The sequence below is a fragment of the Garra rufa genome, chromosome 21 (genome assembly GCF_049309525.1).
Source record: "Garra rufa chromosome 21, GarRuf1.0, whole genome shotgun sequence".
NCBI lineage: Eukaryota > Metazoa > Chordata > Actinopteri > Cypriniformes > Cyprinidae > Garra > Garra rufa.
This window is the reverse complement of record NC_133381.1, coordinates 31,374,042-31,395,871: the sequence shown is the minus strand read 5'-3', so window position 1 is coordinate 31,395,871 and position 21,830 is coordinate 31,374,042. Positions and strand designations below refer to the sequence as shown.

Sequence of the window (21,830 nt, the reverse complement as noted above, 5' to 3'; positions counted from 1 at the left end):
TTGTCATGTTAATATTAATGATGTTTGAAGATTTTAGAATTATTAATGCTACAGAAGAAGAGTTTCTTTAAATTTTCTTCTGAAAATATATTAAAAAAAATTGCCTGTTATCAACTTTCTTCTTATAAAATACACATCTAAATAATGAAAGATATCTTCATGAAATTTCTGTAGAAAGAAAATGGACAGACCAAGACAAATAAGAAGGACATTTTTATTCACAAGAAAAACAGTGTTATCCCAAGCTGCCATATAATACATTTATACAGAGGGTCAGAAAATTCTTTACAAAACCAAAAAAGTCAGAAAATATGATTTGATATGAAACATGGCGCAACATACATTGTCGGCTTTCGTTCAAAAAAAGTTTCAGTTTGGTGTCAGTTAAATCCATGTACTTAAAGTATAGTGAATGCCAGCATAATCATTACAAAATTCAAAGATGAAGAATAAAGTCTAGAAAAAAATACAAATCTCATGCAGCATCTTGAAAAAGGGCCTGAGAGTGTGTTTATAAAGGTAAATAAATCCAAGAAAAGGTTTTGAGATCCTTAACATCACTGTCGAATGAGATCTAAAGTTCATTCACAGCCTTTGACAGATAAGTAACAGGAAAGTCATTCTGGCAGCTACATGTTAAAACACTGAATCACTTTCACCAGCAAATTTCTATGATGGTGTCTTTGACATCACAGAAATGCAGGTGGTCTTTTACAGCAGTTATTAAACAGCACATTGAGCGCTGAAAAATACTGAGTATACAGTATATCCTGTGAAGGCTAGCCTATGAGTAATTTGTGCTAAATGCTTCCGGTTGCATTTGCTGAGGTTGTTTGTTTAAGACCATGATTGCATGGATGCATAGGACTAAGGCTTGGATATTCATCCACAGTGTAGTTAAAAAACCTGCAATGCATCATGCACTGGACTCTAACGTTTGGGTATATGGACTGTCAAGATTTTAATGACAGAATCAATGTTCCCTTAGTCTATAAAAAGTGTGTATCAATAGCATCAGATATGCCATTGAGCAGGACAGAGTTTTTAAAATCTCATCAGATATTTTTATGGTTACTTTTAAGATGCCGTTGTCTGAATGGGTATGGGAAAGAGTCCTTCCTGTACCGCACAAATGTCACTTTAATCACACCCAAAGCTCCAAAGAGAAAGGCTGAGCTAGACATGTCAGGTTACACTGATGAATGCCCTTTGCCAAAGTGTCTATTTAAAGTAAACAAGAACAAGAGAGCAATCTGCATTTTAATAGATCACGCCCCTCTCGAGCAACACGCATCCATCTTGAGCATAACAATGACTTGCATGTATTTATGTGATAAGAACCAATAACATTTTACATTCTTAGGGATTTTTGTGTCGTTCATTCAAATGTTTTAACATACATTCAACATGGCTGAGCAAACGTAGTACCAATTCAAATCACCTATACGATTCTCTGGGAAATAAACATGTTAAAGTCAGATATGCATCCATTTTCAGTCTGGTTTAGAAGCTTGCATCACACATGACTGAGTGATACTGTGTTCCTTAAAAAGACAGATATTTGATTTGAAAAGTAGAAAAAACACCCAGACAGAAAACTACAAATACAACGTAAGGCTCAAAAGGTTTAATAACAATATGCTGACAGATGTGATAGTTTAGGAGGCAAAGGCAAAGCACGGAAAGTCAGCTTATTGCTCTCCTTTCGCACCCAAAATGATATTTCACACACTGTATGATCATATAAATACACTATACAATGCAATAAAATAACAAAAAAATATGGTTCGGCTTGGGTATGCTGGTCATAGCACTAGCACCAGTAGAAAAAATTATGATTGACAACAAATGTACAAAACAGTCATATGAAAAAGGCACTTTGTGGTGTGGTTGAATAACTCTTCGGTAAGTGAGAATGATTCTTCTCTTTCCTTGCGTAAGGAAATGCGTCAAACGCACGAAAGCTTGTTGGATTTCCATTGGAGTAAGTCTATTCCATGTTTGTTTAGAGGCACTGCATATAACCAGAACAGTTTTTTCTTATCCAGAAGATAATAAGTTCCTACTTCATGCAGAATTCAGTGTTCCATCCTATTATAAAGATCATCCTTGATCCATTCGTTTCCTCGGAATCGCTGTAACGGCTGCTACATTTCATTATCCTTCCTTTCAGACATCCAGAGTCCTGTCTTCCTCCATCTCTTTGTCAGTGTCCATCGATCACCACCCTGTGTTCTTAAACCTCCACCTCTCGCGGTCCTTCCTGCACATCAGATGATACTCGGATGTCAAAGCAGGTCACCATCATGACGCGGGACTTGCATAGGTTGACGCAGTATTCCAGTTCAGCCGTAGCCTGCTCCATTGCCTCCAAGTACTCTTGCGACTCCTGATCCAAATCCTGATCCACCTCAACTGCAAAGCAAACCAAAGCAGAGTTATTAGAAAGAAATGGACTGGACGTATTTAGCATGAACTTTCGCCTTTGTCTACCAGTAACAAGTTTAGCATAAAGGTATAATACTTACACTCTCCAATCCACTTGCTGGGATCCATCATTAATCTAGACTTTGTGTCCTCCAGCTCTTCTTTCAGAGTGTTATGCTTAGCTCTGAGATCTTTAATTTGCAGCTGCCGTTTCTCAAGAACCTTCAATTTGGTGTTAAAATACATCAGACCCTGTGGACAGAAGATGTACATAATGGTTAAAATGACAGTTCCATATCACAGACTAATTTTGGGCTTATCTGGATTGACTAAAAGAAAAAATGTGGTTTCAAGCTGGTTCCATAAAATTACCCCAATATTTCCTGACTGTGACATTTTCTACACAAAGGAAGCACGGGTTACAGAACTATAATAATGCTGTGATATTTTCCAGGCATTGTAATGGAAAAATACAAGCTTCCTTGCGTTACAGTCTGGTTCCCTTATACAATCGAGCTACATTCATGCCAGTTAATCAACATACCTTCTCAACATCCTGAACTGACTGTTGGAACAAAGAGGAAAATCATGTCAGAAGCTATACTAAGAAGTGGAGATACACAACACACATAGTTATACATAGTTATTCATCTATGTATTATTCATCATATGTTGTAGCTTTCCTATGTAAGATGCATAAGCATATCTAACATATTTTACATTCCCATGAGAAAGGACTAAGGTTAATATTTATGCACTGAACCAGATCTCAGTTTCCAAACAACACCCAGACAGCCCATTCTAACCTCATCTGTCTTTTCTTGTCTTCGTCGCTGAAGCCTCTCCACGTCATCAATTTCATACACTTTGATCTCAAAAGGCTCTTTCAGTGGCCCGGACATAGGGGGAAGGTCCACCCATTGGCCCGTGGTCCCAGACTTCCCCAGGGAGGAGGTGTCCGGTAAGGGAGCTGGGATGAGACGCCGCCTCTGGAGGCCTAGTCCATGGAGAGACAAAGGAAATATGTGAGATAGGAAAGTAATTAGGACATTGAAACATTGCAAAACTAAATGAGAAAATAAAAACAGCATAAAAGATGGATGGGTAAAGAAATAGCAAGCAAGCAAAAATATACTGAGCAACAGGAAAAATTTAAGCTGTGCTGGTTATTTGTATGTGTATGAAGATGTAGACTGGATGGAGATTCATATCAAAACCGCCTGACTAAATTGCATGTGATGTCTAGATGCATATGATTAGCACTGCATGTGCTATATCCATCTCAAGTAAGCATACATTGCAAAAAAGTGTTTCATAGCCTTTTTTGTAGTTTGTAGAGTAGTTCTCAGAAAATGAGCTTTTCTGTCAGCATGGTTCATAATTAAGAACCATATATAATAAACTACAAAGCAATATGACTAAAACTTTATGTCTTCATAGACAATAAGAGATGCTGCTCACCATTTGACCTCTTCTTGGGTGCTTTGGAACTCCTTGTGCGTCCAGAGGAGGACATCCCACTCTCACTCATGGAGTCATGGGCTGAAGAAGCACTACCAGTAGCTTCACTGTCACGGATCATGCTCTCATATCCACTGCTCCCTCCACTGTGGTAGAAGAGTGCAGTTCGTCCCATGGCAGGAGGTAACTCCCCACTTAGGACACTACTGTTATCACTTCCATGCCCACTGCTATAGCGCTGAGGTCTTCTGGGGGCTGTGATCTTACTATATGGAGATGGGAGAATGGGGATTGGGGTATGCTTGTCATCATTGAGGTTTACTCCACTGTCATTGCCACTGTCCGAATCAACTGAGCCCTTTGTATGTTTCCCAGAAGGATTGGCCAAGGCCAACTCACTAACACGACTGTTTGCTGCCCGCATTGCTTGCTTGGTACCCATTATTGTTCCTCTTGTGGATTTAGCATTACCTCCTACTGTTGCTCGTGGTAATGCAGTCTTTCCTGAAGGTGGAAGGTTGGCATTCCTTGTTGCTGGTGCCACAAGAGACTTAGTGGATGAGCTCAGGGCTTTGGAGGTGCTTGCAGATAATGTACGAGCTTTGTTTGCATTAACAGGTATTTGTCTTGTGTTAAGGCCACCTTTTACAATCCCACTTTTTACAGTGGCTACTGGGTTTATACAAGAAGGTGGAGAGGTAGCAATTGGGGAAGAGGTGGCAACAGGTGTTCCAAACCTACTGACAGACTTGCTTGACTTGCTGTTGAGACTAGCACCACTGTTTTCTCGACTAAGAGCAGGTTTCGACCCCAAAGATGACAAACTGTCACATCTGTCAAGAGATATCTGGCTCCCATAAAGCTGTCCTGTATCACCTCTAGCTCCTCTAGCTTTGAGACTAGAGGTTGCTTTTATCAAACTATGCTCTGACTTCAAGTTAGATGTTCTTAAACTATTTGAATCACCCCTAGAGCTAAGATCAACATCATCCTCTAAACCTGTAGCCCTTGGTCCTAAATACTTTCCAGCCTCATAAGCAGACTTTAAGGCACTTGAGGGAAACAGGATTCGATTCTTTTGATCCAAACTAGATTTGCGAACTGGAGGAGGAGGTGGTGATACATTGCCAGGTTTTGACATACTCTCCTCCTGCTTGCTTGCTTTTCCACTTTTTCCTAGAGAGGAGAACTTTAAACTTCCTGTTGAGGAACCAATATCTTGAGCAAGCTTGACATCAATGGATGGATGTATGACTGGAACTGTCCCAAGTGTTGTTGCGCCTCGTCTAAACTGTGGCATTTTGCTTGGGTACTCCATCTTTCTGTTGTTGCTGGATTTTTCACATCCATCCACCACCCTTTGGGGTGGGGCTGACCCTAGTGTTTTGGGCATTCGAGGTACACTGTTGCTGATTGTACCTGCTTTTCTTGCAGGAATTCCACTCATTCCATTTTTAACCAATCTGGATGAAGAACCTGAATTAGAGGCTATAGAAGACTCCAATGAGCTGTCTCCTCGGTGCCATGGATCTGGTATGCAGTCTTGCCTTGGTGGCTCACGTCTCCAGTTGCTACTGGAGCTGCTTGCACTGATACTGCTACTCTGGGCTGTGGATGAGGTAGGTTTTAATTTCCTGGAAAGACTATACTGGACAACTTGAGAATCTTGAAAAGACTGGGGATCAGATAAATGAATGGTATTTGCCTTTGTCAGTTTTGGCAAACTTTTGGCAGACAGTTGTGGTGCCTCTGGAGAGGATGGGCACTTGCTAAGAGAGAATTTGCCTGATATAGCACTGTCACTGTCCAAATCTGAGAAGCTACAGCCACTATCATTCAAAGAGTTCTTAAGTTCCTTTTGAGGGCTGCTTTGGAACATCCTAAGAGAATCAAGGTAGAAGCTGCTGTCTGGGCCACTATGAGTACCTTGAGGAAGAAAGACATCCATTGTTTGGGCACCTTCACTCTCCAGAGTACAGACACTTACTTCGCTAAGCCATGAAGTGATAGAAGAACCACGGCTACCAAGTGAAGTACATGCTTTCTCCTGTAATGGTGCCACCATTTTAATATTTGCATCTGAGGTACCAACACTGCATGTATAGGCATCAAATTCATCATTGATACTGCTAATAATGCTTACTGGTCGTGATCCTGAGGCAAGGGCCTGTAGTGAGCAATCACTATTGAAACTCACAATACTGGAGGGCCTTCCGCTGTCCACTATGTTGCCAATTGATAACTCTTCCACAAGAGTGAATACAAGCTCATCCTCACCATTTAGCTCCACTGGCTGTTTAAGGGTTACAGTTGTTCTCAATATGTCCTTCTCCATGCACCTTTCCCTAAGATTAGACCTCATTTCTCCAGAAGGCCTGGAATTGAGGTGATGGACTTTTACAGGTGAGTTCTCATTTGATTCACCTCTTTTTTGATGACTCATCCCAATTGGTGGTATCCTCGTAGCAGACTTTTCTTCACTTTCACTACCGACCCTGACATAGTCTTTTTGTTGTGGTGGTGGGGGAGCAGGCTTGGGTAACTTCTTACTGAAAAAAACCTTTTCCCTTACCACAGGCTCTGAGTTTTGGGATCCTACTGGTTTACTTTGTCTTCCTGAAGCGCATAGGAGTGTTCCATTGTCTGACATTTGCACCTTTTCACCATCTGCACTTGTCCTACACAAACTCCCAGACATGTCTCTGAGATCTTTCTCTGATGTGGCACTTTGCAACTCGGAATGTTCTAAATTGGATTTGTGTTTTGGACTGCCAGGAAGTTTACTGGCTACAGAAATTGACTTTTTAGATATGCTGTCCTGTGTTGATAAGAGCGCTTTGGTAGGAGTCTTGGGAGAAACTGAAATGCAACCAGAGCCTTCTTTCAACTTGGTTGCATCACGCTCCATTTTAGGGCTTGCAGAATTTCCTCCAGATTCTCCAACAAAGTCTGTAGGTTCCTCACTACCATCGATACATTCTAATCGCTCCTGAAGCTCAGCAAATGTGTTACATTTAAAGAGATCACGGTCAACTGGCCCTTCTTTCCCTCGTTGCTTACGGTTAAGTGAGGGGATGATGGGAACAAAGGCTGGGGGTCCTTCGTTGTCGCTGAGCTCTCGATCAGAGATGGCAGCACCACCAGGGCCAACATAAATTACAGTGTCACACGATTGTTCACTACTTGAAGAATAGTCAGGATCACTGAGGAATGATGGTAGATCTGGGTCAAGGGCCACGGTACGAGGATGGAAGGGCCGCAAATGTGGTGGTCGGCGGATCCTGCCCTCATCACAGGAACTCTCCCCTCCAGAGGAACTGGATGCATACTTGACAAAGACATTGCCAAAATATAATTAAAAAAAAACTTTGGTCTGGTGTGTTATAATTGTAACCATGTCATAAGTACACTAAGAGTAAGAACACATTTTATGTCTAATTAGGTGATGCATTGACTGTACTCCGAGGGCAAATGTTATACAAATCCCAAGACAACAATATGAATTGCTTAATTATAAGGAAGAGATATTTCAAAACCATTTAGCTGATGCAGGACTACCCAAGGGCTGTTGTTGATGATAATTTGCACTAAACATATTTCAGTGTTGTTCTCCCTAGACAGTTGATTTTGTTTAGTCTAAACCTGGATTTTAAGTGGATTAAAACCAGCACGGATCCTTACAATAGAATTATTATAAAAATTCTTAAAATCTAGCCAGTTACAGTTACCTTTGATTTCTTTTTCCTTATACGATGGATTCGGGAGGCCAGCTGAATGGTGGTAAGAGACTCTGCATAATTGGCAGGGGAGTCAGAGATGTGGGCAATCATGGTTGTCCTACAGTTGATGTTCCCCAAGGAATCTCGCAGTAACATGGTGAGCTTGCTATCCCTGGAAAAATACATTTCTATTGTCAGCATGAACACAGGTTGATAGATTGTCAGCAGAAAGTCAGCTGTTTACTCAGGTACTGAGGCAGCCTGGCCGTTAACTGTTCTCTAAAAATGCAGAACCATCGAAAGGTTCACTATACAGTCCTGCCAAGATATTAATCACAAAAAGCTACAAATATGTCTATATTGCAATTCTGCCAAATGCGAATAGGTTTTAGAAAAGTGAGAAATAAGGCATATGCGACCCGACAAGGCGGTTTTTTAACATTTTTTAAAAGAGATGCATCTGTGAGCTCAGCAAAATACAGATAAACAGCAGTGCATTAGTCAAACAATAAACCTGTCAACACATAGATCACAGGTACAAGCTTGTTGCTGATATTTTTGACTATGTGCTCAAATGCTTCAGTATTACATTTTAAATGAAAACGCATAAGACTTCGGGAAGATTTTCGGAATTATCATGTAATTCTGTTTATTCTAGTTATGCTATTCAATTAGAAATTTTAATACCAGATACGCTAGAACCGTATCTACACATTTTGAGCAACAAGACACATTTCGGTTTCTTATTGTTTTGTAGCATTATCTTACCTGTATGGTACATGTTTGGCTCCATTGGCTAAAGCCAGTATTACGTTTCCTAACGCAGTCAGAGACAGACATAGACCTCCTCCTGCGTCCCTGCTCTTACAAAGCACCTTCTCACAGCTTCCCAAGTCAATCAGATGCAATCTGCTCCTACCACCAGACACTGATGGGGGAAAAAAAAGAGAAAATGAGAGGTGATCCCTGGGGTCCCACACTACAACCAGTGCAAGCATACTGTCCTTCCACAAATAGGCCTACTTGCAAATTCATTAACATTCATATTTTGTATATGTTAATAACAACAAAATCATGGAAACACAATAGCGTTTATGAGTATTTAGAGAGATAAAAGTCAATAATCAAAAACAAATAGAAGACTCAATGACAATTAGTTCATTCCCAAAGCGCATTGCAAATGAAACAACTTACATTATGAAGTTTAATTCCAAAGTGTTATGGTTGCAGACAAAGCAAACTTGACCGAACAAAATAAATGGCTCCAAATAATACAAGCACAGAGGATTACTTGAGGGTGTAATAACTCATTCTGTAAAGGTAATTCCAGTTTAACCATCCTTCTAATGGAAGATACAAATACACTCTCAACCCCACTCATTACTGATATCACTGAAAGTTTGAGATACTGCCAATGCGGTTATACCACGTTTACGACACTCCCACACTGAGGTAATGTCGGGCAAAGTGAGGAGTGGCAAATAACAGATATATTAATAAACATCCCCAGAGAAGACCTGCGGCTGACAGGACTGTGTGTGATTTATTCATGAGTAAGTTACCCAGCCCGTTATGATTCAAAGACAGAACAAGCTGCCCTAGATAAACACCTATGTTCACACTATGCTCCAAATATATAGAAAACTGAGTTTCGGTGATGTTCTATCTACTCATCTTTGACCCGTGGATATAACAGTCAGTTGACAGAAACTAAAGGTTAATTGTGTTAATCTGGATGCTGTACTGACGAGCAACTGTTTTAATGAATATGTTCTCAAGTTTGTCTAACAAAGGACAATGAATATAGAGTAGTCCTGCTCAATAACTATAAGGAGGACAGTAAAAAGACCTTTATTCACTGTTTAGCTACAACTGTTTTATTTCACATAAAATCATACAGAAGGATGAAGGGTGAATTGACAATTGACATACTGTGTTATTACACACGATTGAATAACACTATATTATTACCTTTCTGAATAAAAAAGCCATTTGCTTGTTAAAATCAGCAGGCTTGATGAAGCCATTCAAAGATGCTTGGCAATTTCACTGTTCTGAGATAGTGACCAACACTGTATTTACCTATGCAAATTTGCACCATGATGGCACAGTGACAGGTACCTCGATGCTATGATTAGAGCTGTTAGCTGTTCATGAATTATTACTATCTGTTAAAATTCCCATTAAAGTTTAATGAAGTGGTCAAAGCAGACATGATTGATTTCCCTCCTACCATGATGGAGCGAGAGGCAAATTGAAGGGATTCTGGTAACTCTCTGATTTGGCCTGTAATATCACAGCGATTACATTAATAAGCTTGAGATGTATTTCCCCTTTCACTGGGAAAATGAGGAGGAGGAGAAGGTATTAGACTAGACTGAGTATAATCGATTTAGCACACGCCGAGCCTTCAACAATGTAGCAGTATTATTTCACATAGTGCAAACAGGAGACTTACTTCCACCCTTGCCACTCTTCTCCATGCGGTACTGGTAGATGTGTAAGGTGAACAGCATGTGGGAGTTGCGGCGGTCTTCCTCATCTGCATCCGGCCGGTTGGTGCTACGTGCTGCGATGGCAGCGTCAAGAAACAGGGCGGCCTTTTCCGCTGTGGGAGCCCTTAATTCGCTCTGGTTCTGGAGCTACAACATGGAGAGGATTTTAAGGTGTGTGTGTTTGTGTAAGAGTGGGATTTATTCTGGCTTATATTAAGTGAAACAAAAACATGGCTAGAGCAAGTTAGTCATACCGAGATTTTGGTGATCCAAAATCTCGGTATGACTAACTTTATTCTGTTTTTTTGAGTCCTTTTTTAATCAAAATTCAAGAAAAAAAAAAAAAAGATAATCCAGTGAATTATATACTTTAAATTTCATCTCATTTGAGTATTTATCTTTATATTTGGCACTTCAACACAAATTAAAAGAATATATTTTGTGATTAAATAAGTCTGATGAACCAACAACTGTAATTCTTAAAGGTAAGATCTGGTAGAAATAGAATCTTTAAACTATACTGTTTTTCAGAGCATATTGTCATATGGCTTATCCCTAGTTGGAGTTGAGAAGAAGATCAAGATAACTGAGCTTCTTTACACGCTTATAGACAATTAAATCAAGTCTCTGGGGCAATCAGAGAAACAAATACGCCCATAGAGGGAGTAGGATTACTGATAAGAGTGAGTTGTGGATAAAGAGGGCAAGAGGGCAGCATCTGATGGAACAAGTCTGGGAATGAAACATGTGCTGGCCTTATTTATGATCTTCTCCAAGGAAACAAGCAATTAGGCTGAATGGAATGAATCTCGGTTCCCTGCATGTCTTTCTTTGATATTCATGATAAGCTTACTGATCAGATGTATTTTTCAAAAAGTACCCATCAGAAACAGATTCCTTTAGAACAATAGTGGCCACTTTCCTGCAGTGCTCAACAACTGCCTGTGGCCAACGAGCCACTCTAAAACTAAAGTAAGCAGGGAACTGGGAGTAGTGATGGGCGTACAAATCCACTCCCCAGATTTGAACTTCACAGGCCTCTAGGCAGTCTTTGATGTGCTGCTTCATATGGACCCCCAAAAAAACAACATCTGATGCCAACACCTGGCAGCGCTTTTAACTACCCTCTACCTACCCCCAAACTCTACCTACCCCCTTCTGATATTTACCCCCTTCCAATAGAAGGTAAGGGGGGAGGGTGAAACAGCTCAGCAGCACACCCAGATGGATGCTGATGGTGCACTGAGTAAAAAGAACCACCACAACATCTGGCCTTTAATTTGAGATTTAGTGATTAAGCTCAGCTAAAAGTATTCTGTAATAACTTTTACTGTGAAGTGAGGGGCAGCTAAAATCTATGAAAACTACTTAACTGACAGAATAAATATGAAACCGTGATCAACAGAGATGTGACCTAGGCATTTCTAGATATTGAGCTTTGATTCATTCTTCCGTCTCTCTCAGATTCTTTACTGTCTCACAATATAAATATATTAGAGGATAGTTCACCCAAAAATTAAAATAAGACCTCCATTTATCTTCAGAACACAAATGAAGATATTTTTGCTGAAATCTGAGAGCTTTTTGACCCTGCATAGACAGAAACACAACTGAAACGTTCAAGGTCTAGAAAGGCAGTAAGGACATTGTGAAAATAGTCCATGTGACATCAGTGGTTCAACCGTAATTTTATGAAGCTACGAGAATATTTTTTAAGGATTTTATTTAACAACTTCTTCTCTTCCATGTCAGTCTTCAACACACATTCACGAGAGTACCACAAAAAATGTGTGTGTCTTTCTCTGCTTTCACATGGACTATTTTAACAATGTCCTTACTACCTTTCTGGCCCTTGAATGTATCAGTTGCGTTGCTGGGAAAGCTCTCGAATTTCATCAATTTGTGTTCCGAAGATGAACAAAGGTCTTATAGGTGGAAAAATCTAAATGTTTTGGCCTCCATTTTCAGGACATTTGCAGCACACTTGGTAACTACATGACAAGCAAACCTAGGTGTGCTTTTGTCAGGAAAAAGAAACTAAAGTGGACATCTAGTTGTGGTGTTACTGACCTGTGTGCCACAGATGGGGTCCTCGCGCAGATAGACACCAGGCGACTGGCCGTCCTGCAGACTTCCTGTGGGCACATCAGAAAGAAGATCCTGCAGGCTCTCGTCCTTGCCGTAGATTTCTACCGCTGACACCCGTACCGAGAAGCGTGTGCCAGTCTTCTCCTTGCGCTCGTTGATGAGCTTGAACAGCCAGGAGATGGCACAGGGCGCAATGCCAAGGCTCTGTGTGGAGCTGTCTGTGCCAATCATGGTATATGTCTTGCCTGGTGAGACAGAGAGAGAGAAAGCTGTTAATTCTGGCAAGGTGATGATGATGATGAGCACTCAGTGAGCAAGTGTTTCAAGTACTGGTATTTCTACCACTTATTGGATGAGATATCATTCTTGGATAATAAACTACCAATCATAACACATTAGTAGCATCTGATGACAGTTTTAAACTGCTGATTCAGTCTAAATTCAGTTTTTTTTCTGTTTTTACCATATCCTTACAGATGTTGTGGCAAGGGGGTGTGGTAAAATGGATCTGGTAATGGGAAAGCAGTTGGGAGGTGAGCGGTGAGAAAGTATGTAAAGTGGTTGATGATTAAGTCTGCCTGATTTCAGTAACTTGCTTGAAGAGGGCGGATATAGATCTGCTAAGCTGCTAAATTTCTGCTGCTGTTGGTTGTGGCTGTTGTTGTTTAAGATTATTGCTTTTGCTGCAAAGCAAGTACAGGAACTTGCTACTGCCAGTACATACACAGATATAATGCTGTGAGTATTTAAGACATACTGCTGCTGCACAAGTAGCATATATAATAACCTGTAGCAGATATATACAGGTGGAGCTGGGGAAGATGGAGGGTTTCAGAGTAACTCAGAGTGAAAGCGTGCTGCGAAATACTCTAGTGGATGCTAACCAGCAAAATTTACAACAGCAAGCTTATTGGCTGTATATGCAACATGAACCAATCAGCTTGTGCTAGTAGTTCAAACCTGTGAATATCATCAGTTTGCATTAACAACCCTGCACCATCTAGAGTTTCTTGAAAGAACTTGGCATTTTCTTAATAATATGCGGACTTGAATAGATCATATGTATATATATATATATATATATATATATATATATATATTTAATTTCATATATATACAAATTTCATTTTATACTTTAAGTTTAAGAGAGTTAAAGGATTACTCTACTTCCAAATGATGGACTTCAATGGTGCTCAACGGACTAAAGGTTAAAAATGCAGTTTCATGTTTTAAACGATCCCAGCCCAGGAATAAGGGTCTTATCTAGTGAAACGATTGGTTATTTTCCAAAAAAAAAATTACAATTTTTTTTTAAACCTCAAATGCTCGTCATGTCTAGCTCTGTGATGACTCCAGTTCAATGCAGTTAGGGTATGTTGAAAAACTCCCATCTCATTTTCTCTTCCAACTTCAAATCTGTCCAACATCACTACTGAAGTACCGACGCAGTGTTTACAAAGTGTTTACAAAGATCAAACGCTGTTTGCCAAAAAAAAAAAAAAAAAGATAAAATAGCGATGTAGAACATGAGACGGGAGTTTTTCCACATACCCTAACTGTCTTGAACAGGAGTGCACAGAGTGCACATCTGTATCACAGAGCTAGACGAGCATTCTGGTTAAAAAGTGTATAAATATTAATTTATTTAAGAAAATGACAGATCGTTTCGCTAGATAAGACCCTTTTTCTTTGGCTGGGATTGTGTAGAGCCATTTGAAGCTGCATTTAAACTACATTTTTAACCTTCAATCCGTTGAGCACCATTGATATATGGAGAAAAATCCTAGAATGTTTTCTTTGTACTTAATTTCTTTGCGACTGAAGGAAGAAAGACATGAATATCTTGGATTATATAGGGGTGAGTGAATTATCAGGAAATTTTTATTCTGGAAGTGGAATAATCCTTTAAAGCGACATTTCTAGTGTGCATGTGGGTACTCGCTCTTGTACCACAGGGAAACTCAGAGTGATGCAAGAAGACTAAAAATAAAGCGAAATAATGGAGAACAGAAATAGCAAATCAGTCCTCAGATGCCATGTTCGTTAGTTTATTGCAATATTCTGAAATTAATTTCACCTCAAACTGAACATTTAGCATATGTTATCACTTAACAACCTACTTGATGTCATTAATGACATTTCTAACCCGTGCTTTAAATGACAAATATGCAACAAAAATTATACATTTTTGGAAAATAGTCGTGACTCAGGTTCTTAACAAATCTTAACTGTGAATATGACACTGCATATTGTCAACAGCTTGGTTTCTATTTCTGATGCATCATGCTGGTTGATGCATCCACAAATTCCATCAGTCCAAAATTAAGCTTCATACAGCCATTAAATATGATTGGCTGTGACTGCATTTTTGCACTTACTGTGAACAGACAAATTGTTTATCACTGGGCTGTTGCAGCATCGCATCTCATTTAGAGTTATTCTCATTATTCAAAAATAATACATATATTTTTTCTTTTCATTACAATGTAATTACTTTCTCTGCCGTGAAGCATAACCGAGGCCATATGGAAGGGTAAAATAATAAATAAGTGGATATGTAAAAATATAAATAATTAATATGTGGAATGTGTTTATGTTCATGATTTAATTGTATATAAGTGTCAGGTTTTAGTCTTGTATTTCTGTTCTCCCAGTGTTTTCTCCCCTTCTGTTTCTAGTCATTTTTGGTTTAGTCCTCGTCTCCCCCTTTTGGTTCGTGTTCAGTTGGTTTGTTCTTGCCCATAATTGTATTTCCCCCTTGTTATCTCGTTTGTAACCACACCCCTGTTTCAGTGTATATAAGTCTGGTTCTGCTCACTCCCCTTTGTCAGTCGATAATGTTACATGTTCTTTTCTTGCTCCTGGTTTGTAAATTCAGTATTTTATTTAATAAACTGTTTATTTCATCTACTCCGGATCTCCTCCTCTATCTCCACTCCTCAACCCATCAGATTGTGACAATAAGATTGAGGAAATTTCTGCATTATTTCCCTTTAAATATTCAGTTTTAAATATGTTACATTAGAGAAGTTAAAGAAACATCATGGTTTAGAGCCGGGGTCGTCAACTGGTGGACCGCGGTCCGAATCCAGACCACAAGATGCGTTCATGCGGACCGTGAAAGCTTTTGACATAAATAAAAAAAAATGCCGAACGCTAATTTCTAATAACAAAATTTATATCAAGCACACCAGGGTCAGCGTTTGGGTGCAATCTTCCGTGCAGTGATGAGAGCAGAGATCGGCGCATTGCCTACAGACATATGTAGCTTTCAGTAAGTAAAAAACGTTGATGGAAAACGCATTATGTTGAGGTTACGTCGCAAAATATTGTAAATATGTTTTTTATATTTATATGTATTTTTATACATATTTATGTTTTAAACCATGAAGGTGAGCCAATGGATATTACACAAGCAAAGCAAAAACTGCGCAATACGTTAAAGTGAAAGTAAAAACAGCGCTTCCAGCATCTGACGTGCACATTCTCTCAGGACAATGATAGACAAATACTTCATATGCTGATATTAATTTACTTCCCTAATATTTCTCTTGCGCACCGAACATAGTAGGGAAAAATAAAAAGAAACGTATTTTGTGTAGGCTTAAGGGTTGTTTTTTAAAGTCAGTGTTTAAAATAAAGCTCTTAATTTTCATTGATGACTGCAGTATTATTAGGGGTTAAGAAAGTCTTAATTGTGATTTCAGATTGTCTTAAATGTGGGGACTAAAAGGCAAGAATTGCGATGAAACTTTATAAGGCTATCCATTGAATAAATATGAGCGCTGCACGTTTCAAAGTCAGCTGCGGTGCTGCTTTGTGTACTATTCTGATAGCGCCTCCTGCTGGAAGAGAATGATCTGACATTTTTAATCAGCTCGTACGTCTGCTGTTGTCAAAAAGACCAATGTAAAAAAATCAATCCATGGTTTTAAGCAGCAAACACGTAGAGTTGTAAATGTGAACTGATGGATCAACAAGATAATGTGTTATACAAATTTAAACAATTAAGGCAGTAAAATATATGTTAATTAATATAATACTTGATTGACAATAATTGTTTAAATTAATATAAGAATTGATGCTTTTGATTCTTGAAGGCTGGAATGGAAAGTTTATAATTCAAGAAATCTTTTTTGTTTTGTGAAACCTGCATCTGAATTGTAAATCATGCTTTTTACAGTCATTTTAATTATCTATTTATTTCTTAATTTATTTTTTGTTCAGGTCTTTAAAAATGTATTTAAATGTCTAGAATTTAAGATAAAATATGCTGCAGATACCCTGGTCTCGCAAAAACCATAAATAGTTTTTAATATATAATTGTCCGGACCTCGGTGAGCAGGGTTCATTACTGGACCTCGAGACGTTTTAGTTGAAGAACCCTGGTTTAGAGCATCATCTACAAAAAAGAGAGGAATACTGTTCCATATGGACAGCTAGGCTTTAAAAGAGTCATAAATAATGCTTAAACGCTTAGACCGCATGTAGTAAATGATGCAGGATACCATCGCAACATCTAACAAGCATAATTGGCAATAGTACAGAACTCTGATGCAGTCTACTGTGAGGGTCAATTAGTCAGCTTTTAATTACACTCTCTAGCCTCTGGTCTCCCATACACACACACACACACACACACACAACTGAATGCACACTCATGCCCATTGTAAAAAGCAAAAGCACTTTGTGACCTTTTGTTTTAATATTAGACATCAAAGTGTCTTGCTAACTGTGGAACAAGATCAGTGGGTGTCATATTCAGTTAACTGAAGAGTAATAAAGATAACGTACCAACTTTGACATGACCGAAGCAGAAAATACACCCATCTGCTCCGTTGACCACTGATTGAATAACTTCAGCCACTGTCCCTGAGCAAACTTCAGCCTGTGGAAAACAACAAAACACTTTAAACATATCTGGTGTTATAACACGTTAACACATGCGTCAAATTGCAAGTCAGCTATGAAGTCAATGGGGTTTAAAATACATACATACTTATATATATATACACATATATAAAACATGTACTATATTGCAATTCCCAATATAGCATAAATAAAGTATATTTACTTTAAACAGCAACTATGCTGCACTGAGGGAAATGTTTATTTCAAAGTCTAAACAACAGTACACATCAAAGTCTTAATAATCAATGTTCTGATGGTTTTTAACATTAAGCTAAGCTGTAAAATGTAACTAAGCCTTTTTTGGCAGAGGAGAAAGTACCTAATCTTTTCTTTGATCCGGAGATCATTGATTTATTCCCTAGCAATAGAAAACCACAGAAAGCACCAACAAGGCAGATCCTCATCACAGATTCATCAGACATGGGGGGGGGGGGACTTTACCCTGGCTGCACTGTGCGGCCATAACGCTACAATCTGTTCCACTAGCCCCAGTCCCTGGAGACAATTTGGGACTGCAGCAATTTCCTCCCATACATCATAACACACACACACACACACACATTCTTACAACAGAACAACGACTCAGTGCTTTGCTAAGAAATATGTCCCTGCAGTCTCACTAAACCACACACACAGTAGATTTGGAGGATTTACAGTTACATGACTTCACTGGAACTGAGTACAGAGACCTGAAAGCCTTCTGCTGGGCATAAGTAAAAGAACTCCTAATCGATAAGCTATATAGATCTTGTCTTGTCCATGTAAGTTCTTCAACTTAAAATTCTATTACACTTCGGTTCACTGTCCACTGTCTACATATGGAGTTGCATTTTAAAGTAGCATCCAACTGAAATCAAACCTCCAAAGTGAATGATTTGTAACATTATAGGCAACAACTTTAATTGTGTGTGTTGTTAGCATGTTGCTAAGCTAACAACATGATATTTAAATAAGCACAAACAATGTTAAACTCTTCCACTTCCACATTTTTTTTACTGAAGCCCTTTTCTGCCACTGAATAAAAAATAAAAAATGTTATTGTGACTTTTTATCTCACAATTCTGACTTTTTTATTAGAACTGGGAGATATAAACTCACAATTGCGAGTTATAAAGTCAGAATTTGGTGATATAAATTTGCATTTGTGAGTTATAAAATCAGAATTGCGAGATATAAACCCACAGTGCTGAATTTTTCTCAGAATTGCGTTATATAATCTCAATCGCGATAAATAAAGTCGGAATTGAAATATACAGACTTGCAATTATGTAATTTTTCTCGCAAAAGCGAGTTTATATCTTGTAATTCTGACTGTTTTTTAAAATTGTGAGATATAAATTGCGAGCAATTACGAAGTCAAATGTTGAGGGAAAAAAAGACTAATATGTTCTCAGAATTGCAAGTTTATATCTCACAATTTCGACTTAACACAATTGCGTGTTATAAACTCGCAATTCTGAGATAAAGGCAACTGCAAGACATAAACTCACAATTGTGAGTTTATATTACACAATTTTGAGTTCATTTCTTAGAAATGCAAGTTTATCTCACAATTCTGACTTTATAACTCACAATTACGAGCTTATATTTCACAATTCTGAGGAAAAACTCAGAATTGCAAGATGTGAACTCGCAATTCCTAGAAAAAAAAGAATTGTGAGATAAAATGTTGCAATTATCTTCTTTTTTTTTTAATTCAGTGGCGGAAACGGGCTTCCATACAGAGCAGACTGTAACCCCAATTTATTTGTTTTTTTGGCGTAACACAAAAAAAAATTTTGAAAAAAATTTTTGAAGGTAACTTTTTTTTTTTTTTTTGGTGTATTTGTAGTAAAACCATGATTAATAATGAAGTATACTTTGGGCTTTCAAATTTGGCCAAATTATGCATCTAAGATCTAGGGTATCTTAGACGGCACTACAATGTCCCTGTCTGTCTTTGCTTAAGACATATTTTCCAGCAGAACTTGAAGTCTTGAAGTGGCTCTGTGTCACATCTAAATTGTTTACACTTAATCATCCTCAACTTTGTGAGTCTTGAAGAGTTCCTCTTCCCTAGTTGTGGCCATTTGTTAACCACTTATCTTAAGATGGATGGCATTGCAGTTTTGGAGGACAGATAATGAACTGTGAATGAGCTGCTAGATATGCGAGTCAGGAATTCAATCTGTTTTCTATACTTAAAGAAACAGCTGTTGGGCTCATACTTTGAAGAACGGTTGTGTACCAAAACAAGCCTTTTTACATTAAGCCCCTTGCCCTGCAAAGAATGTGTTTGTGCTTCTCAAATATCTTTTCAACACTAACAAAATAGTTTCACTTCAAAGCTCAAAAGCAAATGCCAACAAAATGATAACATCTTCACAGCGACTCTTACTTGAGAGGCATCTTGGGCAAAAACAGCGTCGAAGGCAAACATCTTTGGGGCGGGCAGCACTGCTCGTCTATGCACTGAGGTGGGCTGTGTGTTGAGAGAGGGATCGTAGAGGGTCAGTTGTTTCTTACGAGTGTCCACCTTCAGGAAGGACATGGACTCGGATGAATCCACAATCCCCAGAGATGGACAGATCCGCATCATCACTTTGACCTGGAAGGAGAAGAAAGCAATGCTATTTAAGTATACGCTGAAGAAGAGAATTCCATTGAGGGAGAACCTAGTTTAAAACACGTGCCAAATTCGTAGAATATAATCTTTGTATTCATGTTAGTTTCATATAGTTTTGACGGGAAAAAAGTCAAAACTCTCAAAATTCTTGTGATAAAAGCATCTGCCAAATTCATATATGCACTGTAAATTGAATGTAAAATGTTATTTGGTGTAACCTCAAATAAAAAAAAAATAATGACATATTTCCCTTACACTTTCTGTAACCATGTGAGTGAACAATGTATTAATAATTGATAAAAATCATTGTTTTTTTATAAGTCACACCACATGACGAGTGTTGGTTGCACCACATGACTTTGGGGGAAAGTTGTTTAAAATATTATTTTTTTTTTTCTAAAAAGTCAAGTTTTCTTTTTAAGTTATTACCTTTATTTTTTAATTTTTTTATTTTCCCTTCAATATGGTACAGTTGTATTAACCTGACTTTATTTCCATGACTGTTGGTCACACGTTTTCTTTTTAAGATATTCACTTTATTTTTCCACCCTTTCAATATGGTATCAGGACAGTTTTATTAACCATTTGTCCCTTTTCCACAAAAAATATTACAATGGATTTTAATTTAGAAATTAAGAACGTACTAATCATAGAAGAGGTCTATTTGAGTCATTGTCTGTATGCCTTGCATGTTTTTTTTATATAAATTAATAGGCCTTAACTCTTAGGACTGTGGAGTAGCTGTTACCGTTTCAACAACAACTAATTTTAAGAGAGAAAGAAAGAGAAAGAGTTATAACTTTATCGTATCATCACTGTTGACCACACAGAGTAAACTAACAAAACCAGCCATTAAGAAATTGACACCCTTTGGTAATACCACATATTGTCACGGTTGCGTCACGGTCCACTGCTAAGACCATTTGCCACGAATACAGTAAAGCAAAACAAACATACTGTAAGAGAACCTCATGCACTTAATACAGCATTCAGAGCTGTACAAAGCCACAGTATTCCACGGGTGATTTGTAGCAGAGATATAATTACAACATTTGGGCTCCAGTGCTACGAAACAATGTCTGCACTGCTGATCCTATTCCACGGCACCCGGGGCCAAGCGGCATGCCTGCGCCACAGCGGCGGCCTGGCGTGAACTCCCCCTCACCGCTCCACAGGGGCCGATTACACTGATGGACATGTGCACGTGGTGAACGAATTACGCCGGCCGTGACATTGGAAATAGGCTTCCATATATGACTGGCCCCCGAATGGGACCAGCCACCCAGACACCACAGAAATGTGGGCTTGAGTTTTACATTTGTTGGCAATTTGATACGCGAGGAGAGTTTGATCCCCCTAGTGTGGCTGCTGGCTTCACATGTCCTAAACTCTGGTCTAGAAATTATGTCCCACAAGTTTCAAAGAGTAATTATCTTGATGTGTCAAAATCTCCCGCCAACTACTGGACACTTTTCAGAAAGTTTTAAAGCATATACAATAGCTTTCTGTGAGGAACAGGCGAAATATAAAGTCTGTGACACAAGTATAACCTGTCATTGTAAGTCAGACTAGTTTTTGAGATGTGTTTGGCATTAGTCAACCTGCCATCAGCGTTTTTGTAAACGATTAAGCATTTTAAATCACTGATTGAGCTTGTTAGTGAGGGAGATCACTCTGATTGGCTGTTCATCTTAGTGCACCAGAAGGAAACAAGTCAATAGGGTGTACAATAAAGGCTCTTCTATTTTTCATATTCATCTCATGTGTGATGATTTTGATCAAATCTTTCTTTGGTGAGCAAGATGGTCAGCAAAGAGTTGCTTTGTTATCAGATTACTTTTTTCAAGTAACTAGTAAAGTAACGCATTAGAAAATATCAGAGTCGCTTTTTTAAATGAGTAACGCCAGTTATTTTGTTTTACCATGTATTGACTCGCAGCTCTCTGGTCACCATGTTGAGAGAAATCGTGAGTAAGTGCAGAGGCGTTGGGTGTGCTGTACATTTGCGAAAAATATACCGTCTTTATATTATAAACCAACAACAAATAAACAAAGCCCAGATGAGAAAAAGTAATGCAAAAGCAATGCAACATTACTTTCCATAAAAAGTAACTAATGCAATTA

At 38.6% G+C, this 21,830-nt stretch overlaps 1 protein-coding gene across 1 annotated transcript in view; it reads right to left on the bottom strand.

Moving 5' to 3' along the window:
- Positions 1 to 200: 200 nt before the first annotated feature.
- kif26ab (kinesin family member 26Ab) overlaps positions 201 to 21,830 on the bottom strand; it is a 104,026-nt gene continuing 82,396 nt past the window's right edge. Inside the window, exons 6-16 of the mRNA XM_073826597.1 lie at positions 19,479 to 19,688; positions 16,985 to 17,078; positions 12,173 to 12,435; positions 10,066 to 10,249; positions 8,376 to 8,535; positions 7,617 to 7,779; positions 3,889 to 7,216; positions 3,234 to 3,424; positions 2,972 to 2,992; positions 2,529 to 2,679; positions 201 to 2,415 (exon numbers count right to left, since the gene is read on the bottom strand). Of these exons, the coding sequence (XP_073682698.1) occupies positions 2,237 to 2,415; positions 2,529 to 2,679; positions 2,972 to 2,992; positions 3,234 to 3,424; positions 3,889 to 7,216; positions 7,617 to 7,779; positions 8,376 to 8,535; positions 10,066 to 10,249; positions 12,173 to 12,435; positions 16,985 to 17,078; positions 19,479 to 19,688 (4,944 nt within the window). The 3' untranslated portion in view covers positions 201 to 2,236. The remainder of the gene's footprint in view (positions 2,416 to 2,528; positions 2,680 to 2,971; positions 2,993 to 3,233; positions 3,425 to 3,888; positions 7,217 to 7,616; positions 7,780 to 8,375; positions 8,536 to 10,065; positions 10,250 to 12,172; positions 12,436 to 16,984; positions 17,079 to 19,478; positions 19,689 to 21,830) is intronic.